Source organism: Trichomycterus rosablanca, chromosome 9 (assembly GCF_030014385.1).
Source record: "Trichomycterus rosablanca isolate fTriRos1 chromosome 9, fTriRos1.hap1, whole genome shotgun sequence".
Lineage (NCBI taxonomy): Eukaryota > Metazoa > Chordata > Actinopteri > Siluriformes > Trichomycteridae > Trichomycterus > Trichomycterus rosablanca.
The window spans coordinates 32,432,578-32,450,891 of NC_085996.1; the positions used below are offsets into that span (position 1 = coordinate 32,432,578).

An 18,314-nucleotide genomic window follows, 5' to 3' on the forward strand; every position below is an offset into this window, starting at 1 on the left:
CCATCCTTCTTCAGTGCTGGAAATTCAGCGCCCACACAGCTGATATCTTACAGCGTGGGAAGTAACGCGCTCCGGGCTCACATGGACTGGAACTAGTACCACTTTTGCTTCTTTGAATGTTTGACTTGTTACAGACGGCGGAAAAGTGACACTCGTGTGTTCGGTGCATGAGCTCAGATGGCGGGTGCACAGCCTGGAGTTCACGCTCTCCAGCTCAAACCCGTCACAGTACCGGAGAGTTTGGTGAAAGGGAGCAAATTCATGAAATGGGAGGATGTAAGTACCAGCTCCAGCTGTTTCACTGGTTTCTCACTTGCAGTGGTTAGTTTATGCAGATGTAGATGCTGTCCTGTCGGTGCTGTTGCAGCATGATTTTATACTCGAAACTTATTTGTGCCCTCATTTGTGCCCTACACCAGGTAACATCTACCTCCTGATACAACATGAACCAAATCTAAAGAAAACCATTAAAAACAGAAAAAACAATGTAATTAAATGTAAGAACACTTTAAAATTATGCTTATAGACAGCCCCCCCCCCCCCCCCCCCCCCCAAAAAAAAAAAAAAACCAAACTGTTTTATTATAATACCACCTGATATATGCATGATGTGCAGTGTATTGGAGCATTATATACTTTATTTCCTCTTCAGATTTCCTTCAAACTCTCTGCTTTTAACTACAGGAGCAGCTTGCTTGTTTATATTATTTACCCTATTAAATGTGGAATTAATCTGTATCTTAATGGACTAGAGCCTTGGTTAAATATTTAATACTGTTGCAAAGATTAGACCCTCGTAAGTGCAACTAGCTTTTAATTATTTTCAAATGTTTTGTTTTTATTTTGAATGACATTTATATGATGTTGAAATTTGTCTGAGATAAGCAGGTGTGTAAACATTTTGTGTGAGTGTTAAGTGTAACAAAAATTGTCAAGAATTTTTTAAGAATCTCAATTGGTTTTACATTGATTTCTTCTTATTTTTTTAAATTTTATTTTCATCATCTGCTTATCCTGGTTAGGTTTCGCTGGGAAACACTGGGCGCAAGACAGGAACGACCTTGCCAGGGTGCCAATCCATCACAATAATGTCTGTGTAGATGCCGGCTGGCCAGTGATGGTGGGCTAGTGTAATAGACCACTTTTCCACCTGACCACCTTCAGTGCTCAATATTGTAATTTAATACATTATCATTATCTGTAGAGGCCAGCTTGTTTGTTGTATAACCTAATTGAACTTATTTTTAAGTAGTTGTATAACCTAAGTTTGACACCATAATATTTGAATATCACAGTATTTATAATGAGGGTACATAGTGTTCCAGGTGTACTGTTGCACTGAAACTGTAATATGTTTTGTAGGAGTTTAAAAGGTTAATTATAGCCAGTTACATTAGCTTGTTGCACCATGCAAACTGCATATTCAGCAAAAGCAAGTGCAACAGAAAAAAACACTCTTAATGATCAGCTGTTGTTATTTAAAGCTGCAGTACTTAACTTTGTGGTACTCGGCGTTTGAGGACCTCACTAAGTTACTGCAAGTCAATGTTGTGCGCAGCTTTACTGTGAAAAATCAGATCAGTAGATATTAAAATAATATTTGAGTTTTGTCTAATGCTGTAATGTATAAAACCCAACGGCTCTGAGATTAAGCTCTTATTTTAGACTTTTAGAGGCATCTTACAGTTGCATTTTAATGTATCTGCTGAATTCCACTTCAAGTATTTTAAATTGCCGTGCAATATTTACTGACTCATACATCATCATGGAATAACATCACAACCTTGGGCATTAATAAAATATTAATTAAATGGTCATTGATTTGCCGCCTGCAACTAACAGATTAAGCCACACAGTGATGGAAGCAGAAAGGTGACATTGTGACATTACCAGACGTTTTTTTTTCCTGTCAGCTTTATTTTTTTGCCAGAGAGGTGTCCAAATTCCCCAAATTTACATACTGTGACTTTAACTACAGTAGGCCTGTGTGTGTGTGTGTGTGTGTGTGTGTGTGTGTGTGTGTGTGTGCGTGTGTGTGTGTGTGTGTGTGTTCAGTTCTGATGCACGAACATGTCAGGTTACACAACAGTGGCTGATTACATCAAACTGGATATTGGCAGTCTGTATTTAAACAGTGCCTCAGTAGCCTATAATAATAATAATAATAATAAATCACATTTATATAGCGCTTTTCAAAACCCAAAGACGCTAACAAAAACAATTAATAATACAAAGATAATATCAATAAATATGTTATGAATATTACTACAATGTTTCCCACGTATCTAAAGTATACCTGACATGTGGACTTGGGTGGTAGTTGGATGTATTATGTACTGTACAAGGCTAAATATAGTTTGTTTATCATGAATATGACACCATTTTACTGGAAAGTGCTTGTTTTCACTTAACAGATTAGTAACATGCTAACATGCTAAAGAGATAAGCAGATAATATTTAACCTGAGGGCTGTCAAATACTTTGCTGGGCTGACAAAGAATATGTGTGTAAAAAAGTAACATAACTGAATGTGAATTTAAATAGCATCAAATAGCAGCTCTGTCATGTTTTGTGATTGCAGTACGCAAATTCAGCTCTGCTAAAAATAGTGTTGAGGGCTTAATGCTAAATATGAACTCAAGCCGGGTTTTAAAGCAGATGTTTGGTATACCTGTGGCTTTTAAACTTGGGGTTGCCTGTGATCCAAATGGCAAAATTATATAAAGTTATAGGCAGATTAAACTAATGTATGTAATATATTTAAACAATTATTAAAGGTTTTTAGCATTCATTGCCTTTGAAGTCTTTTAAGGCTGAATATTTCAAGCCTTAGCTATGCTCTTATAATAAATGCAGTTATGGAATAAATAAGGTTTGGGAGAAAGGACACGGCTGAAAGTCCTCCAAACTCCTAATTGACTACCTTTATATGTTACCCATCCTAACTCATAATCACCCCACATCAACTATAGTTCAAGGCATGGTCTGCATTTGCATCCCAAATGCATTATGACTGATAGTACATGTCAACATTTCTTGCTGCTGGTGGGTGTGTCTTTCCCTTTGTATAGCTAGCGGCTAAGTGGCTACACACAATGTAAGTGACCTTTGCATAAAAGTACAGTAATTTGTTATTAGGAGCTCATGTGTGATCTTTCACGTTTGGGTGGTTAAACAAGATTTGTTGCCTTGTATGTGTGGGAATATGGGTAGTGTGGTATTTCTAATGTACAACCAGCAGTAATCAAATTGATTTAAGTTGAATGCTTAAAATTTTGACAAATTTATGTCTATAGGGTTGTGGTGGGGTTAGAAAAATGTTAAGCTTTAATAGGGTCACAGGCTAAAAAAAGTTAAGAGAAACATTAATTGGACTGCTTGGTGTAACTGAACAGGTTTAGTTTTCTTCTATCCAAATCAAATTGGAGTGGCATTATTTTTGCACCCCCCATATTGTACTTTTATTTGTTTTAAAACATTTACATAACCACCTAAAGGGCCTTTGGAGTAGCGCAACTGGTTGAGTGAAACCTGGGTTTAATCCAGTAGTGTATAAAGAATAAAAGTACAAGTATCTTGCCAGAAATGTACTTTGATAGAAGAAAAGTCACCTCTTAGAATATTACTTGAGTAAAAGTCTTGAAGTATCTGATGTTCAATGTACTTGAGTATCAACAGTAATTTTCTGATATTAAATAAAATAAAACCTTCCTTTCCTATGAACATGATTTATGCCAAATCATGATTACAATCACCTGTTGTTGATTTTGTTCTGTAAATTCTTATGTTGTGAAGACCTCATTTTTCTGTAGGTGTAGGGTAGGCTCCATTGTTAAGGTGGTTTACAGGCTTAAAAGAACAATCTTCATATTTTTTCAAAATTCTGACCGCTTGCATTTTTATTAACAGCATTTCTTTGTACTTCTACTTTTAATACTTGAGTACATTTAATATCAGAAAATTACTTTTCATACTTAAGTACATTAAACATCAGATACTTCAAGACTATTACCCAAGTACACCTTATACACCACTGCATTAAAGTAGATTTCTGGTAAGATACTTTTACCTTTATACTTTATACACCGCTGGTTCAGTCCTGACCTCCAGTCACTGTGAAATTTGAATTTTGCTTTCAATAACATGCAGAATGTGGATTTATTGCTCTAAACTGACTTTACATGAGTGCCATGCTATGGATTTGCCTCTTGGCCAAAGTTTTGGGTGATACCAGAGCCACTGTATTTTGTTCAGATGTTTTTTGCTGTTTGGTTTGAACCATATTGTGCACATAGGGGCAAACAAATAGGTGTTTATTGTTATGCGAGCTGTCCCATATATCATTAAGCCTATACCTACGTTTTCATTGTGAATTACACAAAGACTGACAAAAACATGAATCATTTTTTGGAAACACATCAAAACACCACAAAGTAATAAATTGGCCTTCATGGTGTAATTTCTCACTGCCCTCTAGCATTTGTGTGTAGGCAGTGTAATAAGTATTAAGCTGCCGGGTTGTAGCAGCATTTGGCGTTCTGCTCTTCCCCTTGTTTTCCCAGTATGCTTCTGATGTGGGTGTGGGCCCTCTTATGGCACTGCTCCAGTCCACATATCCAGCAGCTCTTTTTCAAAGTTCCATTTTAAACCTCTTTGTCTTGCTTGCCTTTTTGGAGTACATTGTGCAATATGAAATTATTTGTGTAGAAGTAGCTTAAATAAATGCTTTACCCTTTACCTTCCACACTCTTGTTTCATGTTTAACAGCGTTGGCCATGTAAATTATTGTATAATAATTGTCCAACAAGATGTATTTTCTTTTGCCTTTCTACCTTCATTCTCCGGGTGCATGAATATCAGTTAAAGGTAAACCCTAACTTCTGCAGATGCCTTCCTAAATCAAGGAATTACCTCTGACTATGTCTCGATAACCAGCAATCACTTTGTGCTCGTCCCCAACCCGACCCCATCATGCATATTGTTGAACTATTCCATTACCTGCTCGTTGTTGTCCTGAGAGCTTACCACTGCAGCTGTTTGTTACAGGTTTTCTCTCTCATACCACACTTTGGTTGTAAATCTACCCAAATACTCACACATCACCCTTTTGTTGCATTTTTACATTGCCTTCTTGGAACTGCACACATTAGGTAAACACAATTATTCTGACCTACAAAGCATTTGCTTGTACCCTCCAAACCATGAGTTTGCTGGTGGAATAAACTTTTACTTACTGTCCATGTAATTACATTACTCGTCTTCAAGAAAAAATTGAGGATCAGCTTTGTCCCAACATACCTAAATGTGCAATTATTAGGCACATACTTGTTTTAACACGGCATTGATTTTTGTACCCAGACTTACTAATGAAGGAGAATAACTCCAGTGTTTTCACATTTTTCAGTAAATAAATTGTGTTCTTTCACTCTACAAACAACTATATGTTGTGCATCATTGAGTGTTATCTCAAATTCACAGGATGTTAATAATTGGCCCACATATCCTGTTCAACCTATTCTGAAAAGCATTAAGAGCCACTGATCACACACTGTGATCATTCCTGGCACACTGCCTCTGGGGTTTTGGTTATTCAGTGCCTACCAAATAACATTTATTCCTCTTAAATGGCTGGTCTTTTTTCAAGATTGATTTTTCACAGAGCTGCCCACTTTCAGCTGGATGCCCCTTGCAGACTGAAGCAACTCGCCCCTTTTGAATTCCCTTACATGTATCAGAAGGATCAATTAACTCGACACTTGCTCCGTCTTCAACTTCACCTCTCTCTCCCTGGTTTCATTATGGATGTGTGCAAGTGAGCCATGTTACCTGAAATAGAAGCATTCAGGCCCCTGTAGTAAGTCTATGCTGAGCATGAGCATCGTTATCTGTGTCTTAATGCAGGAAATCTAAAGTGCAAAAAGATTAAGTTACAAGTCTGCCCTCATTCTCACGTCTAGCCAAAGGACGGGCGAGCATCGGTGCTTTTGTTGCACTGGTTTTTTTTTTTAAAGGTGGGCATATTCCTATTAAATACCAAACTAGCCCGAGGTCCCATTCAGCCACAGGCACTGAATGAGGCACACACCGACCGCTGTTTATAGCTGCCATTTCCATTCAGCTTCTTTCGTTGCGGCTACAGCTTGTTGTATTGACCTCAGCTCGGTTTTGTTCTGCCATCATTCCTTGTCTTTTGGAATCCAGGACAACAGCATCATGCTGGAAGAATCACTGTTATTTTTGCAACATAACTCTGCAAAATAAGTGGTTGTTTTTCAAAAGTAGCCAATAATATCTTTGGTTGCTATGTAAAGATGCATTAGCTAGCAACGCTGCATCATATGGCAGAACATGAGATCGCTGCTGTCATATTCAAATGCTGGCGAAGGACAGAGGTCACACTGGGTGGTGTGTTTAACTCAAAATAGGTTTGAGCAAGATTCCAAGCTTCTTTCTTAAAATAATTTCAGCTGTTTTTCCTCATCCGTTTCTGATTCACGAAGAAGGTTACTCTCTCAACATTGTAAGCTTCATTATACATTTTAACAAGTCTATAATCAAGGTACTTCAACATATACCAGGAGTGTAAAATGGCTAATTCAGTTGACTAGTATGTTGGGAGAATAGTTGTCATAGATAGCCTCTCTTGAAAAATCTCTGTATTTCATGACAAAGCTTTCTTTGAGACACAAAACATGCCACCATATCTTTTAACCCTTTTTAATGCAACATCATATGGCAGTTGAACACAGATTGCTAAAAGATGTATTGCAAATAAACCAAATGGCATTGGCGAATGACATAAACCATGTTGTTCTTACCTGACAAATAATTAATAGAACATAACATATAAGTTCTGTTTGTGATTTTACAAACCAGGATCAATATATTAAAGCTCAATTCCATATAAAAATCAAACAAAATATAAGAGAATAAGTTGGTTACTCCGCACGGTGGCTCGGTGGGTAGCACTGGCGCCTCACAGCAAGAAGGTCCTGGGTTTGATCCCCAGGCGGGGCAGTCGGGGTCCTTTCTGTGTGGAGTTTGCGTCTGTGTGTGTTTCCTCCAGGAGCTCCGGTTTCCTCCCACAGTCTAGAAACAAGCAATCAGGTCAATTGGAGACACTGAATTGCCCTACAGGTGAATGGGTGTGTGTATGTGTGTCTGCCCTGCGATGGACTGACGCCCCGTTCAGGGTGTTACTGTGTGCCTTGCGCCCATTGAAAAGCTGGGATAGGCTCCAGCAACATGATCCTGATTGGATAAGCGGTTAAGAAAGTGAGTGAGAAGTTGGTTACTGGAAAACCTTTCAGCTATTTAACAAGCTAGCTACCTAGCTAATTGTGTTTGGAGGATATACTATTGTATATTTTAGAGGTTAACTGTGGTTAACAAATGCTCAGAATATTTAATCTTTTGTCATTCAATCTGCTCATTTTCCATTGTATGAATTTCATTTGAGGTGACAGCAGATATAGAAGGTCAGTATAAACATCTCTACCTCTGGCCTCAGATTTCAGCACCTCATGTTAAGCTATCCCAACACTCCCAAGCTATCTGTGATTTATAATTCCTCCTGTGGGTCCTGATATATGCCTTGGACAGCTTTAATGGTATACAATAAAGGAAAAGCCTTATGAGATGCCCAAACCATTTAAACAGGCTTAAAGTCCAAGCAGCAGTGGCTTTAGTCCGTTCTATCCTATCAAGGAGCATAAGCCGAGGTACTTGGTGAAAATAACTGATTTTTGCCATTGTTACTAGCTCTGAACAAACATTATAAACAGTACAGCAATGACAGTAAACAACATTACTTAATCCTGTAATAAAGTGGATAGCTAAGGTAAGCAACCTATCAACAATTGTTGGTGAACAGATGTTAGATCAAATGTTCTGCTTTGGATTTAAAAATACAGATTTTCCCAGTTTGGACTGTTGGTTTTTTGTCGTAATGCAGTACACCATATGTGGTATCATAACAGAGTGGACAGAGATAGGGCCATCTACAGTCATCTTATTAGGCATATTTACGTCCTTTTTTATGGGGCCAAATGTTCAGTAATGCTCTTATTCAGGGCAGTGTCATGGGTACTACAATGTTTCACTTTATTCATTTTCTGGTGAATACCTTGTTGATGCCACTTCACTGATTTTGGGAAGTTGTGCTTAAGTGATATAGGTCATTGGTAAGATTAAGTTTATTAATCTGAAATGATTGTGAGGCAACATTACCCACTTTTCAAAAACCAAACGTCCCAATTCAAACACTCCTGTCTTTGTGTTTACAGGACTCCACCACAGTGACTCCTGTGACGTTACGGGTCGACCCTAATGGCTACTTTCTGTACTGGACTGATCAGTATAAGGTAAGAAAGTGTCATTATTAGAAGTTGTCTGATGTTATTTTACGACTTAGTTCAGCTTCAGACCTGAGAATGTAATTATAGTGCAGTACAGCATTCACCAATAATGAGCCAAACAAAATTATGATTTATTCTAAATAGACCAAGTATGAGATGTATTGAAATGAATTAAATGTATTTGGACATTTATTTTGAATATTAAGTACAGGTGTTTTAGACACGCCCATTGCAAACAGTATAACAGTATTTATATTAAATATCAAATTGATATGCTTCCAGCTTTGTGGCAACAGGGAAAGGCTCTTACCTGTTCCATTATTTTTGTGACCATGTGCAAAAGGTGTGGCCTCATGACATGGTTGATGAGTTTTGTGTGGAGGAATTCCACTGGCTTTTACAGAGCTCTGACTTTAAACCCAAATAACACTTTTAGATAACTTGGGACATAGATTGTGCGTCATACCTCTTCCTAAATGGACACCAACTTAAAATTAATGCTCACTGAATGAAATGTGATGTCCAACACGCTTATAGTCATGTGTTCACATACATACACTGATCAGCCATAACATTAAAACCACCTCCTTGTTTCTACACTCACTGCCCACTGGGTGCTGTTGGCTGAATATATTTGGTTGGTGGACTATTCTCAGTCTAGCAGGGACAGTGAGGTGTTTACAAACTCCAGCTGCGCTGCTGTGTCGTATCCACTCATATCAGCACAACACACACTAACACACCACCACCATGTCATTGTCGCTGCAGTGCTGAGAATGATCCACCACCTAAATAATACCTGCTCTGTAGTGGTCCTATGGTAGTCCTGTTCATTGAAGAACAGGGTGAAAGCAGGCTAAAAAGGTATGTAGAAAAACAGATGGACTACAGTCAGTAATTGTAGAACTGCAAAGTGCTTCTATATGGTAAGTGGAGCTGATAAAATGGACAGTGAGTGTAGAAACAAGAAGGTGGTCATAATGTTATGCCTGATCGGTGTATGGCTGAATATTGTCTCACATTATATGAAGACATTGAAGCTAACAGTCCCGTCTTGCATGTCAGAGTCTGGTCCTTTAAGCCATTCATTTCTTTAAATGGATTTTGCTGCACAAGCTGATCAGGTTGCTGAAACAGACCCTTAGTACAAGCAGTGGATCTTCCTGGTGAAAGGGGGGGGGGGATCTTTGTTGTGGTAGAGCCTGAAATAAGTTTTTATACACAGTCATGCAATCTGATCTTTAAATAATACACACTGCATGATCACTGGATACACAGGGGTTTATTAGCATACAGCCAATAGGTCACTAGCAAATACAACAATAGCCTGGATTCATTTATTATGAAGTATATACAGCATGTAAATTCTGCAAACTTATGCAAATACTAATAAGTCAAATAGACATTGTTTAGTTATTGCTCCTCGTGTCGCTTGCTAAGGGGCACTTTAGGCCAGCCAGGCTAGGACAAACAGTGCTGACTGAACTGCTGACAGATGTAAGCCAAAGTTATGATGTCATCGCTTTGAGAAACTGTAATGTGTGAGCCAAAATGCATTGATCCACTAAAGGAAATGATTAGCTATAGTATTCTGTGAGTAATTAATTAAATGAAATAAAGATTTCTGTATTGTACCCCTTAACACAGGGTTATTGAATCAGTTCAGGGCCAGATTAAAAGATTATTAAAATGTAGATTAAAAAATATTTTGATGTTACTTGCACCAAAACCAGATGGAAAGTGTAGATCAGTGTTGGGTGTTTTGTATTGAATTATACAACAGGTAGTTCCGACCTTACAATCTGATTGGTTGAGAAGCGTTCTAAACGTGCTGATATTCGTGATAACAGCACGGTCTTTTCACACCACAATGGTATTACTCCGCTGACGCGTTGCCATTAACGACAAGCTTCATGCACACAAACGCGCACGCAGGCAACACAGCCTTTTTTCCAGGTCGCGTTTTTAATCCGTTATCTGATATACAATCTAGCGCACTGTGTAGGAAACATAACTAATTGTCTAATTCACTGTCTAGTGCACTATGTAGGGAACATATATCCATGATCTGATACACAATCTAGTGCACTATGTAGGGAACATTAATGTGTTTGTAACGCGCACAGTTAGTTAAGCCCCTAGTAGTTCTGTTTTCATCCATAGCCTTTGGTGTGTGCGAGAGGTTTTTTATTTCTTTTTTTCCCTTCGGAGGTTCTTGCTTTCTTCTTCTTCTTGTTCTTACCTCCCTGAAATGAGTTTTTGCAACTTGGGATGTCTGCTTTGTAGTGTTAAACTTAATATTCGTTGTGGAACTACTTTTTGGCGGAAGGTATTGTCAATATTAAAGCATATTTAATATGAAATTCAGTGCTTCTTTGATTTATTTTCTTTATTTTGTAAAAACTGTTGTACAGTATAAAAGCAATAGAACACTCGAGGTCGTGTGTTATCGCGAATAACATCACGGCTGTGATGATCTACGGCACTCACCTTCGGCTCGTGCCTGCGACCAAATCACAGCCGTGATGTTATTCGCGATAACACACGACCTCAAGTGTTCTATTGCTTAAATGTCTCTACAAATGATGTAATCAACGGAACAGTAAACACAGGAGCTTCATACCGATAAACTTTAGTTTTTGTTCGTTAATTTCTGGGTCACATGTCCACTTCAAGTTTATACACAATGTGTTTTTACTGTACTTACAAATAATATATTAATGAGAGTAAACAGAGATATTTTAATAACAGCAAATTGATAGAGGATTATTTATAGACCTTCAAGCAATAACATTAATACTTTGCTTTAATGCAATTCTTTGTGGGGGTGGCACGGTGGCTAAGTGGGTAGCACTGTTGCCTCACAGCAAGAAGGTCCTGGGTTCGATCCTCGGCCTGGGTCCTTTCTGTGTGGAGTTTGCATGTTCTCCCCGTGTCCACGTGGGTTTCCTCCGGGTGCTCCGGTTTCCTCCCACAGTCCAAAGTCATGCAAGTAAGGTGAATTGGAGACACTCGATATAACCTTGTGAACTGATGAATCTTGTGTAATGAGTAACTACCGTTCCTGTCATGAATGTAACCAAAGTGTAAAACATGATGTTAAAATCCTAATAAACAAACAATTCTTTGTGAGAATAGCTTGAGACTATTTTGTGGTTCTGACCCATGGATGACCTTGGATGTCAGGAGATTTTAGATGATGCAAGCACATTTCTTCTTTTAGAAAGCAGTTTTAAGGTAGTTTGGCTTGGTTGGTGTCACTGTTTTGTTAGTTTATTGGCTAACGACATTTATTTGAAATATGTCCAGGATCCAGACTTCTTTCATGTGTCTTTTGACAACATGTAATGCTCTACTTCTGTAAAGAGCCCAGTATCAGGAATCAGGCCAGTGCACCACTAACTTAAAAGCCTTGTGCTAACATGTAAATACACCAATCAGGCATAACATTATGACCAATTTCTTAATACTATGTTGGTCCCCCTTTTGCTGCCAAAACAGCTTTGACCCGTTGAGGCATGGACTCCACTAGACCCCTGAAGGTGTGCTGTGGTATCTTCTTCAGCAATTTGAGCTACAGTAGCTCATCTGTTGGATTGGACCACACAGGCCAGCCTTCACTCCCCACGCGCATCAGTGAGTCTTGGCCGTCCATGAACCTGTCGCCGGTTTACCACTGTTCCTTCCTTGGACCACTTTTGATAGATACTGACCACTGCAGACTGGGAACACCCCACAAGAGCTGCAGTTTTGGAGATGCTCTGACCCAGTCGTCTAGCCATCACAATCTGGCCCTTGTCAAACTCGCTCAAATCCTTACGCTTGCCCATTTTCCTGCTTTTAATGCATCAACTTTGAGGATAAAATGTTCACTTGCTGCCTAATATATCCCACCCACTAACAGGTGCCGTGATGAAGAGATAATCAGTGTTATTCACGTCACCTGTCAGTGGTCATAATGCTATGCCTAGTTGCTGTATACTACACAGTCATTGTTCTAATTTTGGTATGAAACTGAAATAATGAAGCTGTTAGCATTCAGAGACTAGTAGACTTTAGATTACAGTCAAAACAAACAAACTTCGGGTAGAGCAGGAGCAGTTTTTTAAAAATAAAATCATTCATGTATTTTTACACAGGACCGTTTGGTGGTAAATAAGAGTTTTTTTTCTTTAATTTAAAAAATTGATTTAGATCTGAAAATATTAAGTGTGACAAATATGCAAAAAATCAGGAAGGGATGTAAGCAAATACATTTCTAACGCACTGCACAATTTATTTACCATTTTGCATATATATCACACACAGCGTGTTAAAGCTGCACAGTTGACCGGCTGTGCTGATGTTTCCCCCAAACTGACCTGAAACTAAAACCAGGAACTAAGATCCTTTGACTTGCCTAGCAGCTTCAGAACTTGACTTGATTTCAAACTGTACAACAGAAAGAAATCTGAAATTGTAAAAGACATGAATGCATACGAAGGGAGTAAGAGAAAGGAGAGTGAGGACACTCTTCTACCCTAAAGTGTCAGCTAATGGTTTTTGTGATAAGTAGAAGGACTTCTGTAATCTCTGGCTGAGTGGTGTCCTCCTTAGCTTTGTCAGATCTTAACAGACACTTTAATGTCCTAAACCCAAGCATTGTAATTGTTTTTACAGCATCACTGACATTCTATAATAAAATAGCAATTAATTTTTTACCAGCAAACTCTGTAGTGAAAGCATGCCTGGAACTAAACTCGTAGCAGTTACTAAAAAAGCTGTTTTTATTTCTCTAATGGCAGCCTTGAGATTTGTGAGGTTACTTGCCTGTAGTATCATATTTCTAAATCATTATCACTTACTGCTTTAGATCAGGGTCGTGGTAAGTCCAAATACGTTCAGTCATGCACCAAGTCCAGAAGTCAAGTAGAACACCTTTCGCCGCTCAGTTGGTGCAGCGGTAAAGTATGCTAGCTCACCAGAGTTGGGGTTTTGAATACATCGTATCGAATCTCAGCTCTGCCTTTCCGACTTGGCTGGGCGGCTGTATGAACAACGATTGGCTGTTGTTCAGGGTTAGGGGTAAAAAATACTGGTGCAACTGCGACCCCTGCTGGCTGACTGATGGCGCCTGCACAGGGCTGAGGAATAATGCTGATGGGGTGTGGCCCTCCATGCACAGTGCCCGTCGGTGTATGAACTCGACTGTACTGACTGTGCGTACCGGAGGAGGTGCAAGTCAGTTGAGAGGCGTCCTCAGTCAGCGGTGAAGGGTCGAATCAGTATAGAGGACGCAATCAGGGTAATTGGACATGACTAGACTGGGGGATAAAAATTGGGGGAAAAAAGAGGGGAAAAAAAAGTAGAACACCTTTCTAGAGGTGAGGAAAATAGCGACCAACTCTATATTTTTGGAGGATAGTCATGTTTTGGCTTCATAAAATTTGTAACCAGAAAAGCTTCTTAATCCCAGAATTTGTGCAAATTTTTTAATCTAAACTAGGGCTGGCACCGATTCGATACTCTGTATCAATATCAGTCTGAGATTGGCCCAAATCACTGGATCGGATATCGGAAGAAAAAAAACGTGTAATCAGATCCGATACTGTTGCCTAATGTAAATAGCACTTAATGTAAATAAGGCCATTGTTTGTGTGTAAAGCAAATAACACACAAAGATACGTTCCAACAGAGTGCCGTTTATTGCCACTCACTCTTGATGACATCATTAACATGTGCCACTGATCTACAACTCATCTGCAACAGCCATTCAGAAATTAAAACACACTGATCTATTTAAACTTTTAGCATTTTAAAAAATCATCTACTGCTGCCACATCTAAAAACACTGTTCACACACAATAAAAATCACTTTATAAATGATACATCGCTCACCTGAGATAAAGAAAACCTGTCTTGTCCCTGCTTGGAGATCTCTCACATCCTCAACGATTAATCCATTAGTGTTATGAAATAAAACAAACTACACCGTTTCCCGTTTAGCCACAGATGTCCTCTTCAAAATCCAGCAGGGTTTAATCATCTAAAAACGTGACAGAACTTTAACAAAAAATCTCAACTCTGCGTCAATTCTAATTGGTCCATCACGTTTGATTGACATCCGGATCTTCCAATTGTAGACACTTTGGACGACACGCCGTAAATGCTGCTAAATGTTCTGTGTGTAAAAGTTAAAATAAAAACAGTTTTGCATAAGTGTGATGGTGTAGGTTCTGTATTTATTCCTTTAGAATATTTGTTTCACAGTCTGAGCATTGTTATTTAGATAGCTAGTTTAACCATGGTGCATTGAGACATGTATTATTACTGCTTAGTTGTTTGAGAGGAGAAATGACGGTATCGGATTGGTATCGGTATCGGCAGATACTCAATTTGCAGTATCGGTATGGGTATCGGACATAAAAAAGTGGTATCGAGCCAGCCCTACTCTAAACTATTCCCAAGAACAACAGCACAGAAAGCAGGGAAATCATGCACCTCATATATGCCGCCCTTGATCTTTGGCCTTTGGATGACAGACACAATAATGCAAACAATGGTCCATTTTCTCTGGCTTTGTTAAAGGGCTTTAAGGTTTTAAAAATAGGCAGATTTGACTGTTGAATGTCTGTAGTATTAGACTAGGATGTTGAACATGCCCATATGGACATCGTGTTTGGTGTGCTTTTGAACATTGTGGTCCTGCACAGATGTACATCCATCTGTGTGTATATTTCTGCACAGATGTTGTGTCTTACAGTGCAAGCGTTTGTATTTATTTGCATGTGCGGTGTACATGGTGTAGTGAGTGACCATATGTGTGTGTGGGTGCCCACAAAGCCACAACATTCCTCAGATTCCTCAAAAGCAGCACACAGTTCCTCTCTTCGTTCTCTAGGATCCCGTCTAGCCTGATCGAACTGTACTGGACTTTAAACATCCACAGCCTAAGCATACTGATACACCCTTTGTATTCTATGAATTTAACCAGGACTGACACAGTGGACTGACACCGTACACTTTAAGGTCACATTTTCATGCAGATGTTGAATTTGCATACTAAGAATATTGGTTACAGATCATGTAGCCAAGTTTCTATATGTGGTGAAGTTATCATATAAGGCCAACATCATGGTTTGCATACACATGTAAATGATGTACAGTCTGACTGAACATGCTTCTGTTGTTGTATTGTTCCTGTATTTAATTCATTGTTTTTCATTTGAATTTTTACTTATTTATATTTTGTGTAACAATTTGAGTAAAAAGTTGAATCTATAAAGAAAACAATTTTTTAGATTTTATTGTTATTTGGAACTACTAAAACAAGTTAACCCATTTGTGATACTGACGATGTTTCATTGTATGTAGAGTCAGTAAAGTAGAGTCTTATTCTTTCCATTAAAGTACATTAAAGTCTGATGCTTTCCATTAAAGTACAATAAAGTTTAGTCATGCTTAACTTTCAGCTTGTAAATTTCATCCAATCAGAAGCTTGTTTAAGGTGATAAATTGAATATAAATATAACTAAACCACACTTTTTTTGTTTTATTTAAAAAGGTTGAACCTTGCTATGTTGATTGTCTAATCCCCCACTGTATTTATAATGCCAGTAATAACTTTTTTTGCTTATTTATTTACAACCCCAAATCAGAAAAACTTGGGACAGCATGACTTGTTGTTATATCAGCTATTGTTGAGTGGCGGTTCTTGATGCAGTGCCGTCTGAGGGATTAAAGATCACAGGCGTTCAGCTTAAACTTGGCCCTTGGCCTTTACCCACTGAAATTCCTCTCGATTCCTTGAATCGTTTAATGATATTATGCACTGTAGAGGAAGAAATATGCAAATCCCTTTCCAATCTTTCTTTGAGGTACATTTCAATCAATTTTTCATGCATTTGTTGACAAACTGGAGATCCTCTGATCATCTTTGCTCATTAAAGACTCAGCCTTTCCTGGATGCTGCTTTTGTACCAAACCATGATTACAATCACCTGTTGACATCACCTGTTTGGAATCACATCATTATTGAGTTTTTTCACCTCATTACTAGCCCTAATTTGCCCCTGTCCCAACTTTATTTGGAATGTGTTGCAGGCCTGAAATGCAGGAATGGAGGTATATTAATAAATGAAATGAACTTGAGCAGACAGAACATAAAATATCTTGTGTTTATCATCCTGTTTGTAGTCAAATAAAAGTCAAAGTAAATGTAAGGAACACTGTATTTTTATTTTATTAGCATTTTCCATACTGTCCCAACTTTTTCTGATTTGGGGTTGTACATTTGTGCAGGAATCTAGACCACAATGTTCAAAAGCACACCAAACATGATGTCCATATGGGCATGTTGAACAACCTAGTCTAATACTACAGACATTAAAGAGTCAGATCTGCCTATTTTTAAAACCTTAAAGCTTTTAAAAAAAACAAAACAAAAACCAGACCCTTGTTTTCATCATTGTATGTAAGGTCTTATGCTTTTCATTAAAGTACAATAAAGTTTAGTCATGCTCAATTTATAGCTGGTAGATTTCATCCAATCAGAAGCTTGTTTAAGGTGATAGATTTGCAGCATTTGTTCTCCTATTATAAATATAACTATACAAAATAATAAGTTTTAATAATAAGTTTTAATTATTATTTAAACTTATTTAAATAAGTTTAAATAGCGAATGTGGCTCTTGTTGTATACTATGGTGGCTTGGTGTGTAGCCCTGTCACCTTACGGCAAAAAGGTCCTGGGTTTGATTCTCTTTTGGAGCAGTCTAGGTTCTTTCTGTGTAGAGTTTTCATGTCTTCTACACGCCACAGACATGTAAGTTAGGTGAATTGAAGATGCAAAATTGCCTGTCAGTGTTTGCTATTGAACTTGAACTGATGAATCATGTGTAACCTGTAACTATCTGTCTTGTCATAAATGTAACCAAAGTGTAAAGCATGTTCAAATCATAATAAACAAACAAATCTTAATATACTATGTAGTTTGATACCTTAAATGAATGTCTGCATGGTGGTGTGTTAGTGTGTGTTGTGCTGGTATGAGTGGATACAACACAGCAGCACTGATGGAGTTTTAAACACCTCAGAAGATCTTAAAGATGACCAACTCAAACAGCAGCAATAGATGAGCGATCGTCTCTGACTTTACATCTACAAGTTGGACCAACTAGATAGGAGTGTCTAATAGAGGGGACAGTGAGTGGACATGGTATTTAAAAACTCCAGCAGCGCTGCTGTGTCTGATCCACTCATACCAGCACAACACACACTGTGGTTTTTGCTTTCATGTGTGTACTGTCCACCACTGTATTCGTCTCTTTAAAGTGTATTCTAACAGATGCCCGAAAATGCCCTTGTAAGCACAGCTTTAGCCCTTTTACCTATTTCTGCCTGCTAACCTTTGCAATCAGTTGTGATGCAATAATAATTACATAACAGCTAGAGATAACTGGAAGTTAACAAGCAACATCTAGTGTAATAAATCTGAACCTTTTGACTACAAACAGCATCAAAAAAGCTTAAAATCATTATTTCCCTCCAGTAGAATGCCTTTATTTGTCATATTTACACATCGATGTGTACAGTACAATGAAATTCTTTCTTATGCATATCCCAGCTTGTTTGGAAGCTGGGGACAGAGCGCATGGTTAGCCATAGTACGGTGCAGCTGGAGCTGAGAGGATTAAGGGCCTTGCTTAAGGGTCCAACAGTGGCTTCATGGCAGAGCTGAGATTTGAAATCTAAGAAGACATTGTGTGCTTTACTCTAGTGCTGGGCAGTGATAGCTTTAGTGGTTAAGGCAGCGGTCCCCTACCTTTTTTGCACCACGGACCGGTTTCATATAAGATATAATTTCACAGACCGACAGGAGTGGGAGAATTTAAAATAAAATTATATGACGAGCAGAAAAAAAACTCAAAGTGCATAATGATACTACTCACCAGTGACGTATAATCAGTGAGAACACTGA

At 38.3% G+C, this 18,314-nt stretch overlaps 1 protein-coding gene across 4 annotated transcripts in view; it reads left to right on the plus strand.

Moving 5' to 3' along the window:
- plcb1l (phospholipase C beta 1-like) overlaps positions 1-18,314 on the plus strand; it is a 157,001-nt gene continuing 138,687 nt past the window's right edge. For all 4 annotated transcript variants that reach the window (XM_063002252.1, XM_063002253.1, XM_063002254.1 and 1 more), the window contains exons 1-2: positions 1-276; positions 8,285-8,362. In XM_063002252.1, coding sequence (XP_062858322.1) covers positions 178-276; positions 8,285-8,362 — 177 coding nt within the window. In that variant the 5' untranslated portion in view covers positions 1-177. The remainder of the gene's footprint in view (positions 277-8,284; positions 8,363-18,314) is intronic.